Source organism: Micromesistius poutassou (assembly GCF_964030765.1).
Source record: "Micromesistius poutassou genome assembly, chromosome: 1".
In the NCBI taxonomy this organism is placed as follows: Eukaryota; Metazoa; Chordata; class Actinopteri; order Gadiformes; family Gadidae; genus Micromesistius; species Micromesistius poutassou.
The window spans coordinates 8,504,058-8,520,747 of NC_140271.1; the positions used below are offsets into that span (position 1 = coordinate 8,504,058).

General features: G+C 43.5%; 2 protein-coding genes across 2 annotated transcripts in view; one reads left to right on the plus strand and one right to left on the minus strand.

The window, feature by feature from the left end:
• The first annotated feature begins 6,349 nt into the window (after positions 1 to 6,349).
• On the plus strand, positions 6,350 to 12,542 carry LOC311342806 (uncharacterized protein). Its single transcript, XM_084467635.1, has 3 exons — positions 6,350 to 6,717; positions 8,210 to 8,978; positions 9,907 to 12,542. Exons 2-3 carry the CDS (start codon positions 8,544 to 8,546, stop codon positions 11,023 to 11,025), a joined length of 1,554 nt encoding a protein of 517 aa, XP_084323761.1. The 5' UTR covers positions 6,350 to 6,717; positions 8,210 to 8,543; the 3' UTR covers positions 11,026 to 12,542.
• Positions 12,543 to 13,818: 1,276 nt separating this feature from the next.
• The window catches only part of LOC311382826 (keratin, type I cytoskeletal 13-like), a gene marked incomplete at both ends in the record, with an annotated part of 3,681 nt that continues 809 nt past the window's right edge, over positions 13,819 to 16,690 (minus strand). The window contains 7 exons of the mRNA XM_084488539.1: positions 13,819 to 13,939; positions 14,090 to 14,238; positions 14,526 to 14,600; positions 15,105 to 15,230; positions 15,494 to 15,655; positions 15,810 to 15,966; positions 16,381 to 16,463. Coding sequence (XP_084344665.1) covers positions 13,819 to 13,939; positions 14,090 to 14,238; positions 14,526 to 14,600; positions 15,105 to 15,230; positions 15,494 to 15,655; positions 15,810 to 15,966; positions 16,381 to 16,463 — 873 coding nt within the window. The remainder of the gene's footprint in view (positions 13,940 to 14,089; positions 14,239 to 14,525; positions 14,601 to 15,104; positions 15,231 to 15,493; positions 15,656 to 15,809; positions 15,967 to 16,380; positions 16,464 to 16,690) is intronic.

Here is a 16,690-nt window from a genome sequence, read left to right on the forward strand (position 1 = left end):
GGCACGGGCCCGGACCACGGGACCGCGGGGGTCCATGCAGAGCAGACCTGGGGAAAAAGCAGAGGACTGTCAGGAAGCGGGGTGGAACCGGAACGGGAATAAAGGAATTACAACAGGTGGGATGGGAGAGCCGGATTTGCGCCAACCATCTGTCGGCTCAAATCGGGCAGATTGACTGAACGGATGAACACGAGTCATCACATTTGAATGAGATTGAACCGGAATAAGAGGGAGTGACGAGCCGAGGCAGGTTAATTGATGGAGGGTTGAACCATCTTTTTTGAAGATGTCAAACAAATCGTCAGAAACAAACAATACTACAACGCACATAATGCTACAACCACAATAATGTTTGTTTGCTTTCAGTGTTGATGTTCTGGTATGGATATATAGTACAGAGGGACCACGTGCATAACCAGTCAATGAAATGTGAAGTTTCCAGAAACGATCAATCTAATGATTATTACTACGACTATAACAATAACATATCAGAGCCTAACCTGAGGCCCAACCATAGGAAACCAGGTGAGTCCAAAACAAAATGGATCCCATGGCGAGACATGGGATGGATTCTGATGTTGGATTCTGAGGTTGAAACTTGAATACAGGAGGGTGGGAAGCAGAAACAAAACAAGCACGCACAAGCAAAAGTTTGGAAGAGCGGGCAAGCACTCCTTCGGCTGTATGGTTCTCTTCACGTGGATGCCATTGAACTCAGCTGACCTGTCAGCTCGATGTCGAATCTGTTGCCGTTGTGGGTAAACCACACCAGGGAAACGAGAGTCGTGTGCTGATTTATTGTAACATTTTGTCACAGGTAGTGTAGGTGAGCAAGCCATCGTTTTAAGAGTTCCCACTCGATTCAAACATTCTGTGAAAATGGCCACTGTGATGTTTATAGACAATGGTGGTGATGCAGGGACAATGGTGACAACAATCTGTACAATGCGCCACTCAATTACTGAAGGTCATCAGTGATTGCTGAACAGACTTGGATTTTTATAGAGTTGTTTGGACTTTGTTTTTAAGTGCCCTTTATGGTTTTCTCTAGAAACAAACAGTTGTCTACTCTTTTACATTATGTGATAATCGCAAAGTGTGTGTGTAATTTTGTCCTTTTTTTTGTTGTTTTGATTTTTGATATTTTATAGATTTTAGAAGTAGATTCTTCCTCATTTGCGGTTTCTTCATTATTGATGGAGAGGCAGTCCGTCAACCTTTTTTGCAATAAGAATTCTAAAACAGAAAATCCAAAAAACACCAAAAGATGTAACTGAAGTGTGCATTGTGTCTGTACATACGAGGCATTGCTGTGACTCTGTGAATGTACACCACAGGGTTTTTTTTCTATCTACATTGTTGCTTTACTTTACTAGTTTACTTTCAATTTAATAAGGGACTGAGGCAATGCAGATACCTTTTGGAGGGTCAAGTTGTCTATCGATTTCATGTAAACATAAGACGATGGATTGCCCTCCTCTTTCCCCTCTGATTATTTTCTGCTCCTCATTGTTAGTATTCCATGTCAACATTACCACACAAATACCTCTGTCAAGTAAATGTATTATTATTTTTTTACATACTGTACCTTTTGTTGAACGGTGCTGTTACAGTGTCCGTTTTGCATTGCCTAGCAACTAGCACCCTTATGGTTGTAGGCATCAAGTAGGCACGGACAGCGCAGTGAGAAACTGTCCAATTCTCCGGATCTCTTGGGCACTTTTTACGGCTGTGTTGTGGCCTACTTCAATCATACTGGCCGCTAGAAAAAAACCTCAAGCATGGATGAAAAGTGATGGAAGGTGAGTCGGATCAGGGAGAGCAACTGTCAAGGTCGCTCCCTGGTCTGGCGATACCTTTTGATTGGTGGTCATGAAGACATTTTTTTTCAACTAGACATTTTTTTTGTAGTGTAATTTTCTAGAAGTAGATTTGTTGTAATTGTGGGGGCACGTCTATGCCCTCCTGCCTCTTTATAGTGCGGCTGATGATTCATCAGCTTCATAATGGCAGAAAGTAAACCATCTATTTGGAGAGGAGGCATCGGAGCACAGAGATATGGATTTATGAACAACCATGGCCTTTCATTTGGGGGGGCTCGCTTTCCGCTCTGTTTTTTTTAATTTTGCTCATGGATTGAAGAGAAAGAACAAACTTCAGGTCATGGCTGGTACACGGCCAGCAAAAAAAGTTTTTTGTATTTCTTTTCTTTTCATTTCCTTAAGGTTTGATATTGCCTACATGGTCTTTCTTGTCATTGCATTTTCTTCCTTAATGTTTTTCCGCTGTGTTAAACTTGCTATTGTGTACCTTCTTAGAATACATGGGCTATTGTCGATTTGGCTCACTTGTTCCCTCATTCACCATTCCCTATATAGTGAACCCTATGCTGGAACACTATTTTGGGAATAAGTATATGGGGAAGTCGGGCACTCATTTTGAACAAGCCGACACCTAATGGATGTCACCCTGTGATAGTTAATTTGCATAGGAACCTGTATGTGCTGTAAGTCACTATGTGGTGAACCAGATTTGTACACCTTTTGGACAACACTGCAAAATGGTGACGCCCTAACTATATAGTGAGCAAGTGGACCAATTCAAACAGCCATGGAGCGTGTAGAGCACTAGCAATCAAGGAAGTATGTGAGGATGTGTTTACAGATCACATTCATTCATTAATGTTACATGTTTTAAATGTCCTAAATGCAGTGAGCTTGAAGGACGAGCACTCATCAAATGACTTTTATTCTCCCAATGAAATGAATATAAAGTGACTGACATTGATTCAACGTAATCAACCACAAGGTTACGGACTGTGACTCACCCAGCGACAATAATGATTCATCATGTGATTGAGCTTTTAAAAAGCCCCAATGTTTGGCAACATTATGAACTTTAATAGTTCTTCCCCCTTATTTGAATGTCTGCTATCTTCAATTTTAGCCTTTATTTTAAGTAGCATTCAGGTTTAGTTATAAATAGAGACACCATGATAGAGATAACTTTAAATTATAAATCTTATCTTATTTATTTTTATCCAAGAATTGTGAGACATGAATGATTGTCATTCATGTGATTTGGTTCTATCATAGCAAAAAAGTATGCTTAATTATGTTTTATTTTTTAAAAAGTACAAATATATTTATTTATACTGCCCCTTAGTAACCAAAGTTTAAGTTTGGGTTAAAATTGGAATAAGAAATTTGTTTGCAGGGTTCAAGGGAAAGATTAATAATTTTTATTTTAAATATATATATTTGCCTTTCTAGACCTGATCCGACCTGCTTATCTGGCCCAATTGCGGACAGTTAACTCCATCATTTTGTTTACATACAGGTCTTAGTTTTCTTAATTTTCATTTTTCAATATTTGAGCCATAAACGCCTGTTATTAGAATTTACAACTGGGGAAAATGTGTGATATCATTGTTTGATTATTTGTATTATTAATTATGTATATTTTTGATGCTTCACATACACAGGACAGTGATAGACCATTGGCTGTGGGCCAAATAGGAATAGCCAAGCAGAGTCTTATACATGTTGCTATAGCTCCCGGTGGAGGTGTACGTTGTACATGGGAACCTTAGTCGTCCTGGTTGAGGAAGGAACGATCATTACTAACACATTTTCCAACCAGTTTTCTCTTCCAGGGTGTTAAATCGGTGGAGATACCAGAATATGTGCTAGCACTGTTGTACTCCATTATAGTTGTGCGTCGGGTGTACAACATGTTCTTGTGTCTTGTTTTAGCGACATGTCCATTCTCTTGTCTGCTCTTGTCTTCTCTCTTGTATTCTCTTTGGCCTGTATGGTTCAATGTTACAGTATGCGAGTGGGGAGGGGGAGGAACAGCCTCCAGTCTTCATGTATCAAAAACATCATGTTTACACAGGCCGTGTGGGTACTTTGTCGTATGCACCGTATGAAGGGAAATTAAAATGGCGGTAAAATACTGGGAATGGCAATTGGGTTTATTGTGTATTGTTTGCATTTTCAATGAATTGTATGAACGTTTATGAGGAATAAAAGGACCCTTTTTGCTGAAAAGCTAATTCGAGGAAGCATCTCCAAGGTGGAAACCCCCGAAAGATGTTAAACAAGCTTTCCTAAATAAAATAATGGACAACAATACGATTCATCTGGTTTGTGCATCTTAAAATTTTGTTCTTCTAAGATCTGTCCCACAGTAATTATTTGGAGGTGGTCTTAGTCATTCATGGATTTGTGGGTGCAAAACGAGGATTATACTGCTCTACTGCACTAAATAATGTCTGACGTGGCGACCATACATTGTCTTGCTTTTTGTCATCAAGAAGGATACTCAGCATTTTATGAATTTTGACGAACTAGGAGCAAGCTATAGTGGATGAAGGGCTGCATTATGCAGGGTTGACCATTTCTGTAGCTTTAACTTGTGTCATGTGTGTACACCTCTCATGCCATATTCTTGACCAAAGGGTCAGCGTTTCTGTTTGGCTTCAGTCCTGTACAACCAGCACTTTCACCATCACACAAAGGTCTCCACCTATGGTTTCTCATACCTCTGTTCACTTTTTTTTTTGGCTGTCGCAAGTAAAGACTTGGGAACTATTAGTGCTGACGGTATGTTATTTGGGGGAAACATTGACGTCCTCAATGGGAAAAATCTTTAGGCCTCAAAAGATGCAGAACAAAGCAACATCAGACAAGGTGGTGAGTATTGTTTCCCACCCTTTTTTTCCATACTTGAATGCATGTATATGTAAGCCCTTTCATAAACTGAACTGCTTATGTAACTTTTACAAATAGAAAAAGGATGCACCCTTGTGGCTTCATGTGTCCTACCAGGACAAACACCAGATGACACCTGCGGGATAGTAACACACATTTTGCCATGTTTTTATCATTTATTATAATTCAATTTGTAATCTATTCTATCTATTAGGTGTGTTGTTGTTTTTTAAGCAACATTTCTTGAAGCAAAATTCCAACTTATAAGGCGGTGCAGTTTGTGACAGTTAGCCAGTTATGGGTACATATCATTTACGCATTATGCCCTATTGGTTTAAAAGGGCTCAAGTTCTCTGAGGCACCATGTCATACAGAAGTATGAGCTCAATCAGACCAGCTACCAGGCTGTGAGATAATTACTCAATATTGTATAATATATAATGGTATGTCAGTATAATAATACTGACATTGAGAGATTCATTATCTAAGTAAGACTTAATTTCCTTGGGCCATTTTCCTCAAGAGAACTTGGCTCCGGATGATATTTGTGGATTATATAAAACTGGACACCATGATCAAGTTATACAGGATGGGTGACGTATTACATGGACAAACATATGTAAAAAGAGTAAGTGTATATGTTTTTCCAACAATAGCCCTGGCCTAAACTGCATGGCCTCAAATTGTCTGTGCTTGGTTTGGGTGAATCTTGTCCACATCCTTAATCTGTTTTATAAGGTCTTCACAGTTTTCAACCAAACAATGATATGTTAATATCACTTAACAAATGTCTGCATGATTGTCCTCTTCTGTACACCAAGGTGAAACTAGACTCTTGTATTGTTTGTTGTGGTTCAATGTAGGCCTACTGTATATGTCAGAGCATCTTTTCAGAGCATTTAATGATGAGCTTGCTGCAATGTTAAATTGTCATTTTAATGCTTATCTATATTGAAATATAGTTTTAATAGTAATGTTAGATGTCCTTTTTTTTCTTCAGTTGCGCTTCACTTCACAAGGATTGACAAAAGAAGGGAAGGTACACATAGGCTACATAACACATTTGACAATATTTTGTGTAGGGCTACTTCATCCAATGATGAAAATAGTCCTGCTGCAAGGGGAAATAATAATATATGTCTGCTTTGCTTTTTTCGTCCCCAGAACGAATTTGGTTTTACATGGTCTAATCGATCTGGCCCAGAGCAGGCCTTTATTGAACGGTTTAAACGGAATGTTAATATAACGGGGAACACGTGGACGTCAGACAATAAGGGAACCTCTTTTTTTTATTATTATTTTTATTTCCACCCCCTGATTAGTAGCCTAGACGCTGAAGTTGCCATTTGTTTTTACTGTTGTCTGTACCGATTAATGTCAATGTGCTGAAGGTGTAGGTCTCATCCCCCATTGTAGTTAAGTTAATTATCTGGCATTGTAACTGAGTTTTTTTGTGAAGAATAAAACGCCTTAATGCTTATTGACCGCGGTGACCCCGTGCCATTCTCACACACAATACGTTCCGCTTGGATCCCCATCCCGCTCCCAGCGGGCTGCCTGCTGCTGCGCGACAATAGTTGCTTTGATTTATGACACCGGGGCGCATGAAGAGGAACGGGAGGACGGTGCTCACAACAATATAGCAAGCGCGTGCCTGCATAAACGACCGATTCGGTTATTACTAGTCGTCCGGGTTATGCGAATCGGTGCGAAGGATGAGGGCGTGCACGCACACTGACAATCAAACCCGTCCACCAAACGAAGGACGGAAGTACAGAAGCAGAAACCGAGAAGGGAAAGAAATGAGAAGGGACCGAGGGAGGGAGTCGGTGAGAGTGGAGCGGAATTAGTCAATGATAGAGGGAGGAGGAGAGAAGAGAAGAAAGAGAGGCAGAAGGGTAGTGCTCCGGAGGTGGACGTGGCGGGTCCGGTGGTGGAGTTAAAAGTCAGGCGATTGTGGCGCTGTCACAACATAAAGAGCCATGAAGCGAGCAGACGACAGGTAAACCCTCTTTATTTCTGCAGGCGTGTCATGTATTTCCACGGAGCAGCAGCGTGAGACTGGCGTGTTTGGATTTTTTTCTTTCCTCTTTCTGACAATCTTAGTGAATGCATTCCCCCCCCCCCACCCCCACCCCCCGGCAGCCAGGTTTTCACTATGTGACACACTTTGTCCTGTATCGGGGGCCACGCCGCGGGGTCCACTATCCTAAGCACACGCCGAATCAAGGTTAGGAGATTGTGGCTCCCCCAGCTCGTTTTGTGGCTTTCACGCTTCACTCTCACTTTCCACGGTTCCCCGGTTTGCCAGTGAGCGCTAGCGGTGCGTTAGCTGCCATGCTAACACTAGCTATCCTAGCTCCCAAGCAGAAATCGACGGCAGTAGTAGACAACAAAATGGCCACTGGCTAGCCCAGCTAGCTAGACATGGCACCTTGCCCTGTCTTTGTATACTACAAACGCTGGGACTAATGTGTGCATTTTGCACGTTGTTTACTCTTTTTGTTTACCGCCCAGCGCGGTATTAGTCATGTGTCATTGTTTACCGTTTCCAAACCGCAGTAATAGTCAGATCGTACAGACACAATACACAATTTGAACAGGAAAAAATCACCGCCAGAATCTTGTGAGCCAACTAGTAGTAGCTAGTGTGTAGGTTGCGTGGCGAGGTTAGATCGCTACCTGGATAGCGTTAGATCCGACAGGTAGGCAAACTAACTTCCCCCTTTTCTATCAGTTTCACGACATGGCTATAATAAAGCCCTGTGTTTTTAAACCGATTGTTGATATTGTCCCTCCGCTCATCTTGAATGATTTCACTTTCTTAGGTCTAACTTGTGGCAAGTGTTGCAGAGCTTCCTGCAAACTTTTCAGTGTGTGCATGCAGCATAGGCCATTTCGCCGTGACCGGAGTTGTCCAGGTTTCAAGCATAAGGGAGCGCATTTACTTGTGATATCATCCTATATACATGCTGTTGTTCATAATAAAACCACTATGTATAACTGGTTAATTTAGTTATGGAAAGCGATTCGTTCGTATCATATCGAAATAAGTACTCAGCATTGCAATATAGCCTTGCCCCTTCTGTATGTTGACCTTTTTTCTGCTCAATTTAGCATTTGTGTTGCTTGGCGTATTCATGTTAAAACTTTACGGCATAGATATGTAAATATATATATTTTAAAAAGTACAGCCATTTCATTGACCTAATAAGCCTAATAGTAATTATTAAATGGCCTTCTTCAATAAAATATAATAATGAAATAGCTTCTCATTATCAATATAATTGGGCCATCATTCACCGATAACAGCTATGATTTTGAGTTGAACCGAGCTTAACTATTTTTAACCTTGTTTGTGTAACAATACAACCCAGTCTGCTCTCAATAACAATATTGAGGTTATAATTCAACTGTTAAAACCTCCATATTAACACTAGGATGTTATTCCTACCTAACCTAACACATTTCTTTGTCTCTTCTACTTTCCTCAGATGATTCCCAGGCAACTGTGGCTGGTGACACCAGCAGGAGGTGTAGGGCCCCCCACTGTGTCTCATTATATGTTTTCAGGAGACCAACCAGGTGTGCCAGTATTCCATTCTACGTCCTCCATTGACTGGTAGATTCTGAGCAAAACGCAGGAGGTGGGACAAGGTGGAAGGAGGAGGAATTCAGAGGGACGGGAGAAGAGACCAATTCGGAATCAAGTGCGTCTTGTGCGCCGCAACACATTAAGTGACGGAGAGTGGAAGAACAGTACTGGGATCAGTACCAGGAGCAGTGGAAGAGTGGGAAGACTTTGTAAGGCTGCTCTTCCCCCTCACCATGACGGCGTTGGAGGCCGAGTGCATGAGCCTGAGCCTGGCTCATTCCATGTCCTCAGAGTGTGGCTCTCCAGGTTCTGTTGGCTCAGACTCCCCCGCCTCGCTCGCCCTCCTCTCGTCAGCCTGCCCCACACCCACCCTCAGCTCCCTGGGGGCCGATATAGCCGAACCCCTGGTGATGTTGCCCTGCATCAAGAGCGAGCCCGAGGACCCCGACCTGGAGCCCATCCAGACGGTGGACCTGTCGGAGATCCAGCCACTGTCCACCGCCGAGCTGGGCCAGGAGCAGATCAAGATGGAGATCAGTGGCCTGGACTACATCAAGTCCGAGCACCACGGCAGCCACCACCTGGGACCGTTCCACAACGCGGATGTCACCGAACTGGACTACAAGTCCCAATACGAGCCCAGCTTGGTGTTTGACTACATTTCCCAGGTATAACATATGGGAGTTTTCTCTAGAGCACGTCTAGGAATGGGAGAGGCTTTTTGTGCACTGTTATTCACACACAACCCACTGGAAGCTGCCTGCTTCCTAACTATAATATTACACTTAAACCATAATATTAAAGGACTCTTCATTTTGGGGGTTAAATGTCTCATGAACTTCCCTGAACTAGGATAAGACAGTATTTTAATAATCTGTGATAGAGAATTGGTGTATACTATACTGCTCTAAGTGACAGAGGGCTTGTTAGTAAACATTGTGCAGTTAATTGTGGTCAATCGACATGTACGACACAACGCCATCGTTGCCTATCTTCTATGTTTGAGGATGTTTGTAATTACTATGCCCATTGTTGCTTTGGTGTCTGTATTTATTCAGAACATTTTAAACAAACTAGTATCCGTTTGTGAATAGTGACATTTCTCGACAGTTTTGCTATTGTACAAGAAAATATGCCATCATTATTACAATATGTAATTCTTATGATCATCTCATGATGTGTGCCTTATCTCAGTGCTGCATCTGGCTTGGAAAAGGTTATTTTCAAACCTTTTCAAAAAATTTTTGAACGGTTTTACCAGTTGAAATGTTCCATCTTTCATCAGTTAAGAACACAACCATTGTTTATTATTAATACACTATATTCGATCAGTTCAGAGTTGCATTAGGAGCTACTGCTGTGCCGGAGCTGATGTTTATTGGCCCTCGACTTACCAATAGTTGGGATTTTTTTTCTTATTGACCGATGGCAGCCAAGCTTTCTTGGCGGTTTCCTCACAGTTCACTCGTTTTGATGCAGTGCACAGCGTCTGGCATGTGATTGTGCTTGGGGTGCAACATCCATTACCGTACTGCTGATATGTTACCGTCTGCTTAACCCTGATGGCTGATCTCCACCTTTCTATTCTCTGTAAAGGTGTCCGACACTCTGGAGTACATCAAGTCTGACCACCACGTGGATCTGCACTGCTACTACACCACCGAGCTGGGCTCCCTGAAACCAGAATACCCCGAACACAACCTCATGTCCAGCCACCTCCAGCGGCCTGACCTGCACCACCACCATCACCACCACCCCCACCACCCCAACGCGCTGGAGTCCATCCACATGGCCGAGCTCCGCGACGAGCTCAACAAACTACGACCGGACCCCATGCTCATGGACGGCATGGTGAAGATCGAGCCTGAGTTTGGCGACGGCGCGTACGGCCTCCAGACCGGGGAGGGCGGCAAAGCGTCCGGCGGCGGCGCCAAAGGCCAGAGCCTCGCCTCGCGCAAGCCCCGCAACATGCAGGGCGAAAAGCCCTTCTCGTGCCCGCAGTGCGGCAAGAACTTCAGCACGCTGGGCAACCTGAAGACCCACCAGCGCATCCACACGGGCGAGCGGCCCTACGCCTGCTCGCAGTGCGGCAAGAGCTTCGGCCAGGCGGGCAACCTGAAGCGCCACCAGCTGATCCACACGGGCCAGAAGCCCTACGTGTGCGCCCACTGCCCCAAGGGCTTCACCAAGGCGGACGACCTGCGCTCGCACCAGCGCCTGCACACGGGCGAGCGGCCGTTCAGCTGCGGCACGTGCGGCAAGAGCTTTGGCCAGTCCAAGGAGCTGAAGGCCCACCAGCTCAGCCACACGGGCGAGCGGCCCTACTGCTGCCAGCACTGCGGCAAGAGCTTCACCAAGGAGATGAGCTACCGCAACCACCTGCAGATCCACGCCGGCGAGAAGCCCTTCAGCTGCTCGCAGTGCGGCAAGACTTTCAGCAACTCGGGCGTGCTCAAAACCCATGAGAAGATCCACTCCGGGGAGCGGCCGTTCGGGTGCACCCAGTGCGGAAAAAGCTTTGGGCGCTTGGGGCACCTGAAGGCCCACCAGCAGATCCACACCGGGGAGCGGCCCTTCGCGTGTCCCCAGTGCGGTAAGACGTTCAGCCAGTCCGGCCACCTCAAAGCACACGAGCAGATCCACAAACGGGAGCGCTCCGACACGGGAAGCACCAGCAGCAATGAAAGCAGCACTCTGGGAAATGACAGTAGCTAAAACAAAACAGTTTATACATCATTTAATGTCATGGGGAGGGGGGAAAAAAAGTATTATTCCTTTTTTATATAATGCATATATAGATATATATGTGTCTGTTTTGTTTCATATTTTGTTTTCAAATGTTCATACCGTTGTGCTTTTTGTGTGTGTGTGTGTGTGTGTGTGTGTGTGTGTGTGTGTGTGTGTGTGTGTGTGTGTGTGTGTGTGTGTGTGTGTGTGTGTGTGTGTGTGTGTGTGTGTGTGTGTGTGTGTGGGGTTTACTAAGGGCCTTGTCGATTTTGTGTTACTGGTTTGTCCGTACTATATCAAGTATAGAGGTGAACCCTAAATCATCTTTTTATAGGACCAAGTATGGGTACTTATATTTCTTTTCCTTTAAGTACTTACCAATACCAAGCACCAATCGGTTTGATGACCAATTTACAGTACTTGTTTTTGTACTTTTCAATACGCAGTACCAACCTTTAGCAGACCAAACTGTGAGTACTTGTGTACTTGTCAATAGCATTTATTATTATGAGTACTTTATTCTGTGTACTATGCCATACAGAGGGCCAAAATATAAATAAGTACTTATTTTTCAGTACTTGCCAGTACAAAATGCCAGTGTTTTTACTGACCACAATGGGTATTTGCTGACAAAAGATCAGAATTTTTTTTTTACTTGATGTGATACCATTACATTTTGATACATAAGCTAAAAATACTTTGGTTGGATGTGAAGTTATTTTAGTATTCCAAACTAAATAATTACGCCAAGGAGTTTAGATGATGTTTCCTCTGCAAATTTAATTAGATATTGTCATTTTTCTTGGTGAAAAATTAGGAAGTGCAAAAGGTCCGGCTGTTGGGATATATATATATATAAATGATTTTTAAACTATATTAAATTATGATGCTGTTTTCCAACTGCAACGTAAAAAGTTTTAAACGTACATTTATAAATGTATACATTTTCAGTTTTGCTCTGGGGTCAAAATGTAATATTGGTGCACAATGAATTTACGTGTAAATGGTTCAACTTGAGCAAGAGGAACAGCAGATCCCCATTACTTGACATCATTCCAGTAGTCTTGTTATTACCGTTTTCTAGGTTATCAGTGCGGATTAACGATACCAAGTACATAATTAATCAATTCACTGAAACCCATGAACCGTAAAGACCATGTTATACTTCTATGTCGAACAGCCGGCTTGGAGTCCTCCTGCATAGCCCACAGAGGGCGCTGTACACCGTGCCTACACTCAGGATTACAGACGCAGTGTAGATACGGGTAGAGACCCAGCAATGGCGGCTTTATGATGCAGAAGTGTAATTTCGGCCTTAATCCATTGCTACGCGAGTACAGGGTACTCACCAGACCAACTGGACCCCCATACCTGTCCAGCGATCGCTCACTGTGTTAAAAAAAAAAGAAAAAAAATATATTGTAAACATGTTTAATTTCTAAAAAAATAAATGAACAGCAGTATCATGTACTTGAAAGAATTATTAAAGAAACTAATGAAATATGCTTTCTGCTTTTAATGTTTGGATTTGTGCGGCATACAGTGTTTCGTCCAGGAAATGTCTTCGTCAAGGTGGTCGCTGCCCACAGCGAGGAGGCGCGGTGCATAGCGCCGCGGCGAAAATTTTGGGGGTATTTTGCTCAAAGATGCCGAATCCGCACTAATGAAATAAACAAGTGTTTATTTGAATACAAATGGATCTTCTTAATTGTGGCACAGCACAGCTGACAAGAAGCATTCGCGCATGCTATCCTGCGTGGCTGTACATACAACCACCAGATGCCGCCGTTTCAATTCCATTCAAAAAGGTTTATTGGCATGACTATTGTTGTAAACAATTACCAATGTTTACCATTATTTATCTAGATTTTTTGTACCTGTACGTTTTCTTTCCCTATGAGAGTTTTGTACTTTGTTTATGCATAGTAATAATAATAATAATAATAAAAAAAATAAAAAATAAAAAATATATAGGCTTATATATATATATATATATATATATATATATATATATTTTTTTTTTTCAATACATTGGTAGGCAAGGCGGGGCCTTAGTGTTGTTAAGGCGGCCGCCTTAACCATACAGTGCTGGGGGAAACACTGGTGCCATATGTGTGCAACTGCTTCAAGAGGTGTGATTCACAAGCTGGAATCAGTTATTTAAAAAAAAAAATGGGATCCCTCTATGAACTCTATGAAAGCTTGTGGTAGCGTCATTGTGTCTTAAAAGATTTTCTAGGCTTTGGCTGTCAACTCTTGTCAACTCTTACTTCATGGCGTCAAACTACCTGTTTGAAGGTGTTAAAGGATATGAACAGCTTGTGACCTTGTTGAACTATTGGCCAATCTGATAATTGTGGGTTTGGCCGTATATAATTGCTGTTATGCCCATTATGACTGTGATTATGGATTGGGTGGAAACAGCAAATCCAAGTCCTTAATTCCCGTGGACTTTCATTTGAGGTCTTAACGGCACTGTTCCCTTACGGACAGATTTTACATGTACATTGACACCAACACGCGTATGAAAACACACAATATCAAGGTTTTGCTTATAGTTTGCTTTATTTCTTTTTTTCAAACCATCTACCAAACAGAGGTTATCACATAGACAAGTTGCCCCAATTGAAGGTGATAGAAATTCAGTTTGAAGGAAAAGCCCCAATGTGAAGGAAGCACAAGGTAATAATCTGTTTTGACACAGTTGTCAAGAGATCAATGAGTCGGTAGAGAGAGGGGGTGGGGGGGGTGTTGTTGGACGAGATGTGACTCCCAGTTTTCTCAGATTGCTGAGTCCACTGTCTCCTCGATGATCTTCACCACGGTCTTGGTGGTGGTGGTGGTGGAGGAGGAGGAGGACATGCCCCCGGAGGAGGACATGCTGGACGATGATTTGCTCATGCTTGAAGGGAAGAAGACATCAAGATGCATCAGATGCATGTCCAAGCTGAAGGACACTAGCTAACTGACTTTGGAGTGTCAGCATGTGTGTGTGTGTGTGTGTGTGTGTGTGTGTCATTGTTTAGCCAACATTGTGCTGTGTGGTGCTTACCTAATGCTGCCCTCTCCGTCCAGAAGCCTCCTGTACTCAGCGATCTCCATCTCCAGTCTGGTCTTGATGTCCAGCAGCATCTGGTACTCCTGTCCCTGGCGCTCCAGGTCAGCTCTGAGCTGCACCAGCTGGTCTTCCATGCTGGTCACCTGGAAGGTCGGACGAAAAGTGTGGAGGTGGGTTTCATTGTGTGTTGGGACTCGGGACATCCATCGAGGCAGAAGACCAATAAGAACTATTGACAACCTCACTACATCACTAACCCTATGACTGATATTTACCTTTGTATTACATCTGTGTACTGCAGGAATAGTGGAGTAAGAAAAATCTAACACTTTCACATCCTTACAGTATTGTCTATGTTTCTTAGACCCAAATCTGCTGTTAGCTGCTCTTTTATGTGCATACTGGTAATGTTCAACTGGTTTGTGCTCACCTGGTTCTGGTAGCCGGCAAGTCGCATGCCGTAACGGTTCTGGATGTCTGACAGAGATGCTTCTAGAGATGCTTTCTGCAAGAACATGGAGATTAGATTGGGGATGATAGGAGACGGTATAGAACCACACACATTAGAACCTATTTTACCACCAGGATGTGGTATGCTGATAAGCCATTATCTTGGTACAGCTCGTCACACATCCTCACTATAGTGTACAATTTGAAATTGCAATTGTAAGTCAACATCACAACTGGTGGTAAAATAGGGACCCTTGAGGCAGTGGACACCACACCATAACACTACCTTGGCAGAGTAGTGCAGAGAATGTGTACAACAATGACCAATATTGAGGTTAAATCCTTTCAATTGTGATTTAATAGGGAAGGCTGATCAAACTAATTATATTTGGGGGTCATGCGCCAACACTAGCCCCTTTGTGACCATGCCCCTGCCTGTGAGCTCCTCAATTGGCCTCTATGCTTCCTATACCCACAGCTACAGCATTGGGTGAAACTGCCGTCATTGGCAGTTGGCGGTACGAATGTACATTCCAGATCAAGTGATCTGAGTTCTCACCATGCTGAGCTGAGACTGGAGCTCAATCTCCAGAGCCTGCAGACTGCTCTTGACGTCTTTCATCTCTGTGCTGGTGGTCTTCACGGTCATTTCGGCTTCCGCTACCTCCACGCTGATGGCTTCGCTCTGCGTGGGGGGACAGGGCCAAAGAGGTCAAGGAACAGAAGAGACACAGACGGAGGCAAGAAGATGGAGGGAGAGAAGAGAGGGAAAAATAACCAGGGAGAGGATGGAGATGAGGAAGAGGGATGAAAGGGATAAGGAGGAGAGGGTTTCAAGAGTTGAAATTTGCCATGCCAATGGTGTGTCGATCTGATTTGCATCACGTGTTGACAATGTGGACTCTTTTCTTTTGACCGTTGTGGTTGGATAGCGGTGTGGGTCTGTACCTTGGTCTGGAACCAAGCCTCCAGTTCCTTCCTGTTCTTCGCGGCCGACGCCTCGTACTGCTCTCTGAGTTCTTCCAGGACGGCGGTCAGGTCGATCTGGGGTGCGGCGTTCACCTCAACGTTCACCTGCCCACTCATCTGGGCACGTGCTGACAGGAGGTCCTGGAAGAGGGGGAGGAAGAGGAGGAGGAGGTTTGGTGTTAGAAAGAATGGCCCTGTAGCTGTGACTCAAAGCTGCCCATGAACATCCTTTCCTAAACGTCGCTCTGGGTTTTAAAGAGCCAGGGACTACGCTTGATGTGAGTGAGGCTCAGACCTCCTCGTGGTTCTTCTTCATGTAGGCAAGCTCCTCCGTCAGACTCTCTATCTGCATAGTGAGGTCCGTCTTGGCCATGCCCAGCTCGTTCATCAACATCCTCAGACCAGCGATGTCCGCCTCCACCGATTGACGCATTCCCAGTTCATTCTCATATCTGGGAAGACATGGGAAGAGGAAATGTTTGGAAATTGTTTTGCATATTTAATATGTATGTCTTTTTTTCATTTCAGAGGTGAACACCCTTTCAGCCTTTATAATTATCCGACATTCTCTTTTTGTATCATGACATGAGGCCAGCAGGGAGAGCTATACCGCAGGTAGGAAACTTGATGAAACTAATCTGCATTTCATTTTTTCAGACGCACCCTTTTGAAATATTTGACGCCGCGAGCCACGGTAGGGCTCTGTGTTTCATTTTACTTTGAGCATCCCGCTATTGTTCAGTTTAGGTCATATTGTATAGCTATACTTGTATAGGCATATACAAATATTTACCACAAGCCAAACTACTGAAAAAGCGTCCCAAAGTCGACAAGGAAGTCTGCACGGTAAATGACAAATGACTTACTTGACCCTGAAGTCGTCCGCGGCCAGCTTGGCGTTGTCAAGGCTAAGAATGACTGTGGCTCTCGCATTGATGGCATCCAAGATCTGGGACAACACAAACACTATTTATTAGCTTATTTTATGAATTGAATGTACCCGCATGATTCTTGCAATTTCTAAGGTGTATCTTCTTGGTGAAATGTACTTATTGTCGCTTTGGATAGAAGCAACAATTTGCCGCTAAATAAATGTCATGTAATATTTGTACACTACCAACAATCAGTAGAAACTGATTGTTAGCTGCTTGCATATGCATGTTTTATTATGGTTTA

What these genes read in the sequence shown, in the direction of transcription:
- LOC311342806 (XM_084467635.1), top strand. Translation starts at nt 8,544, where the DNA reads ATGACGGCGTTGGAGGCCGAGTGCATGAGCCTGAGCCTGGCTCATTCC. An exon ending in TGTTTGACTACATTTCCCAG is followed by an intron (nt 8,979 to 9,906) that starts GTATAACATATG and finishes TTCTCTGTAAAG; the next exon opens with GTGTCCGACACTCTGGAGTA.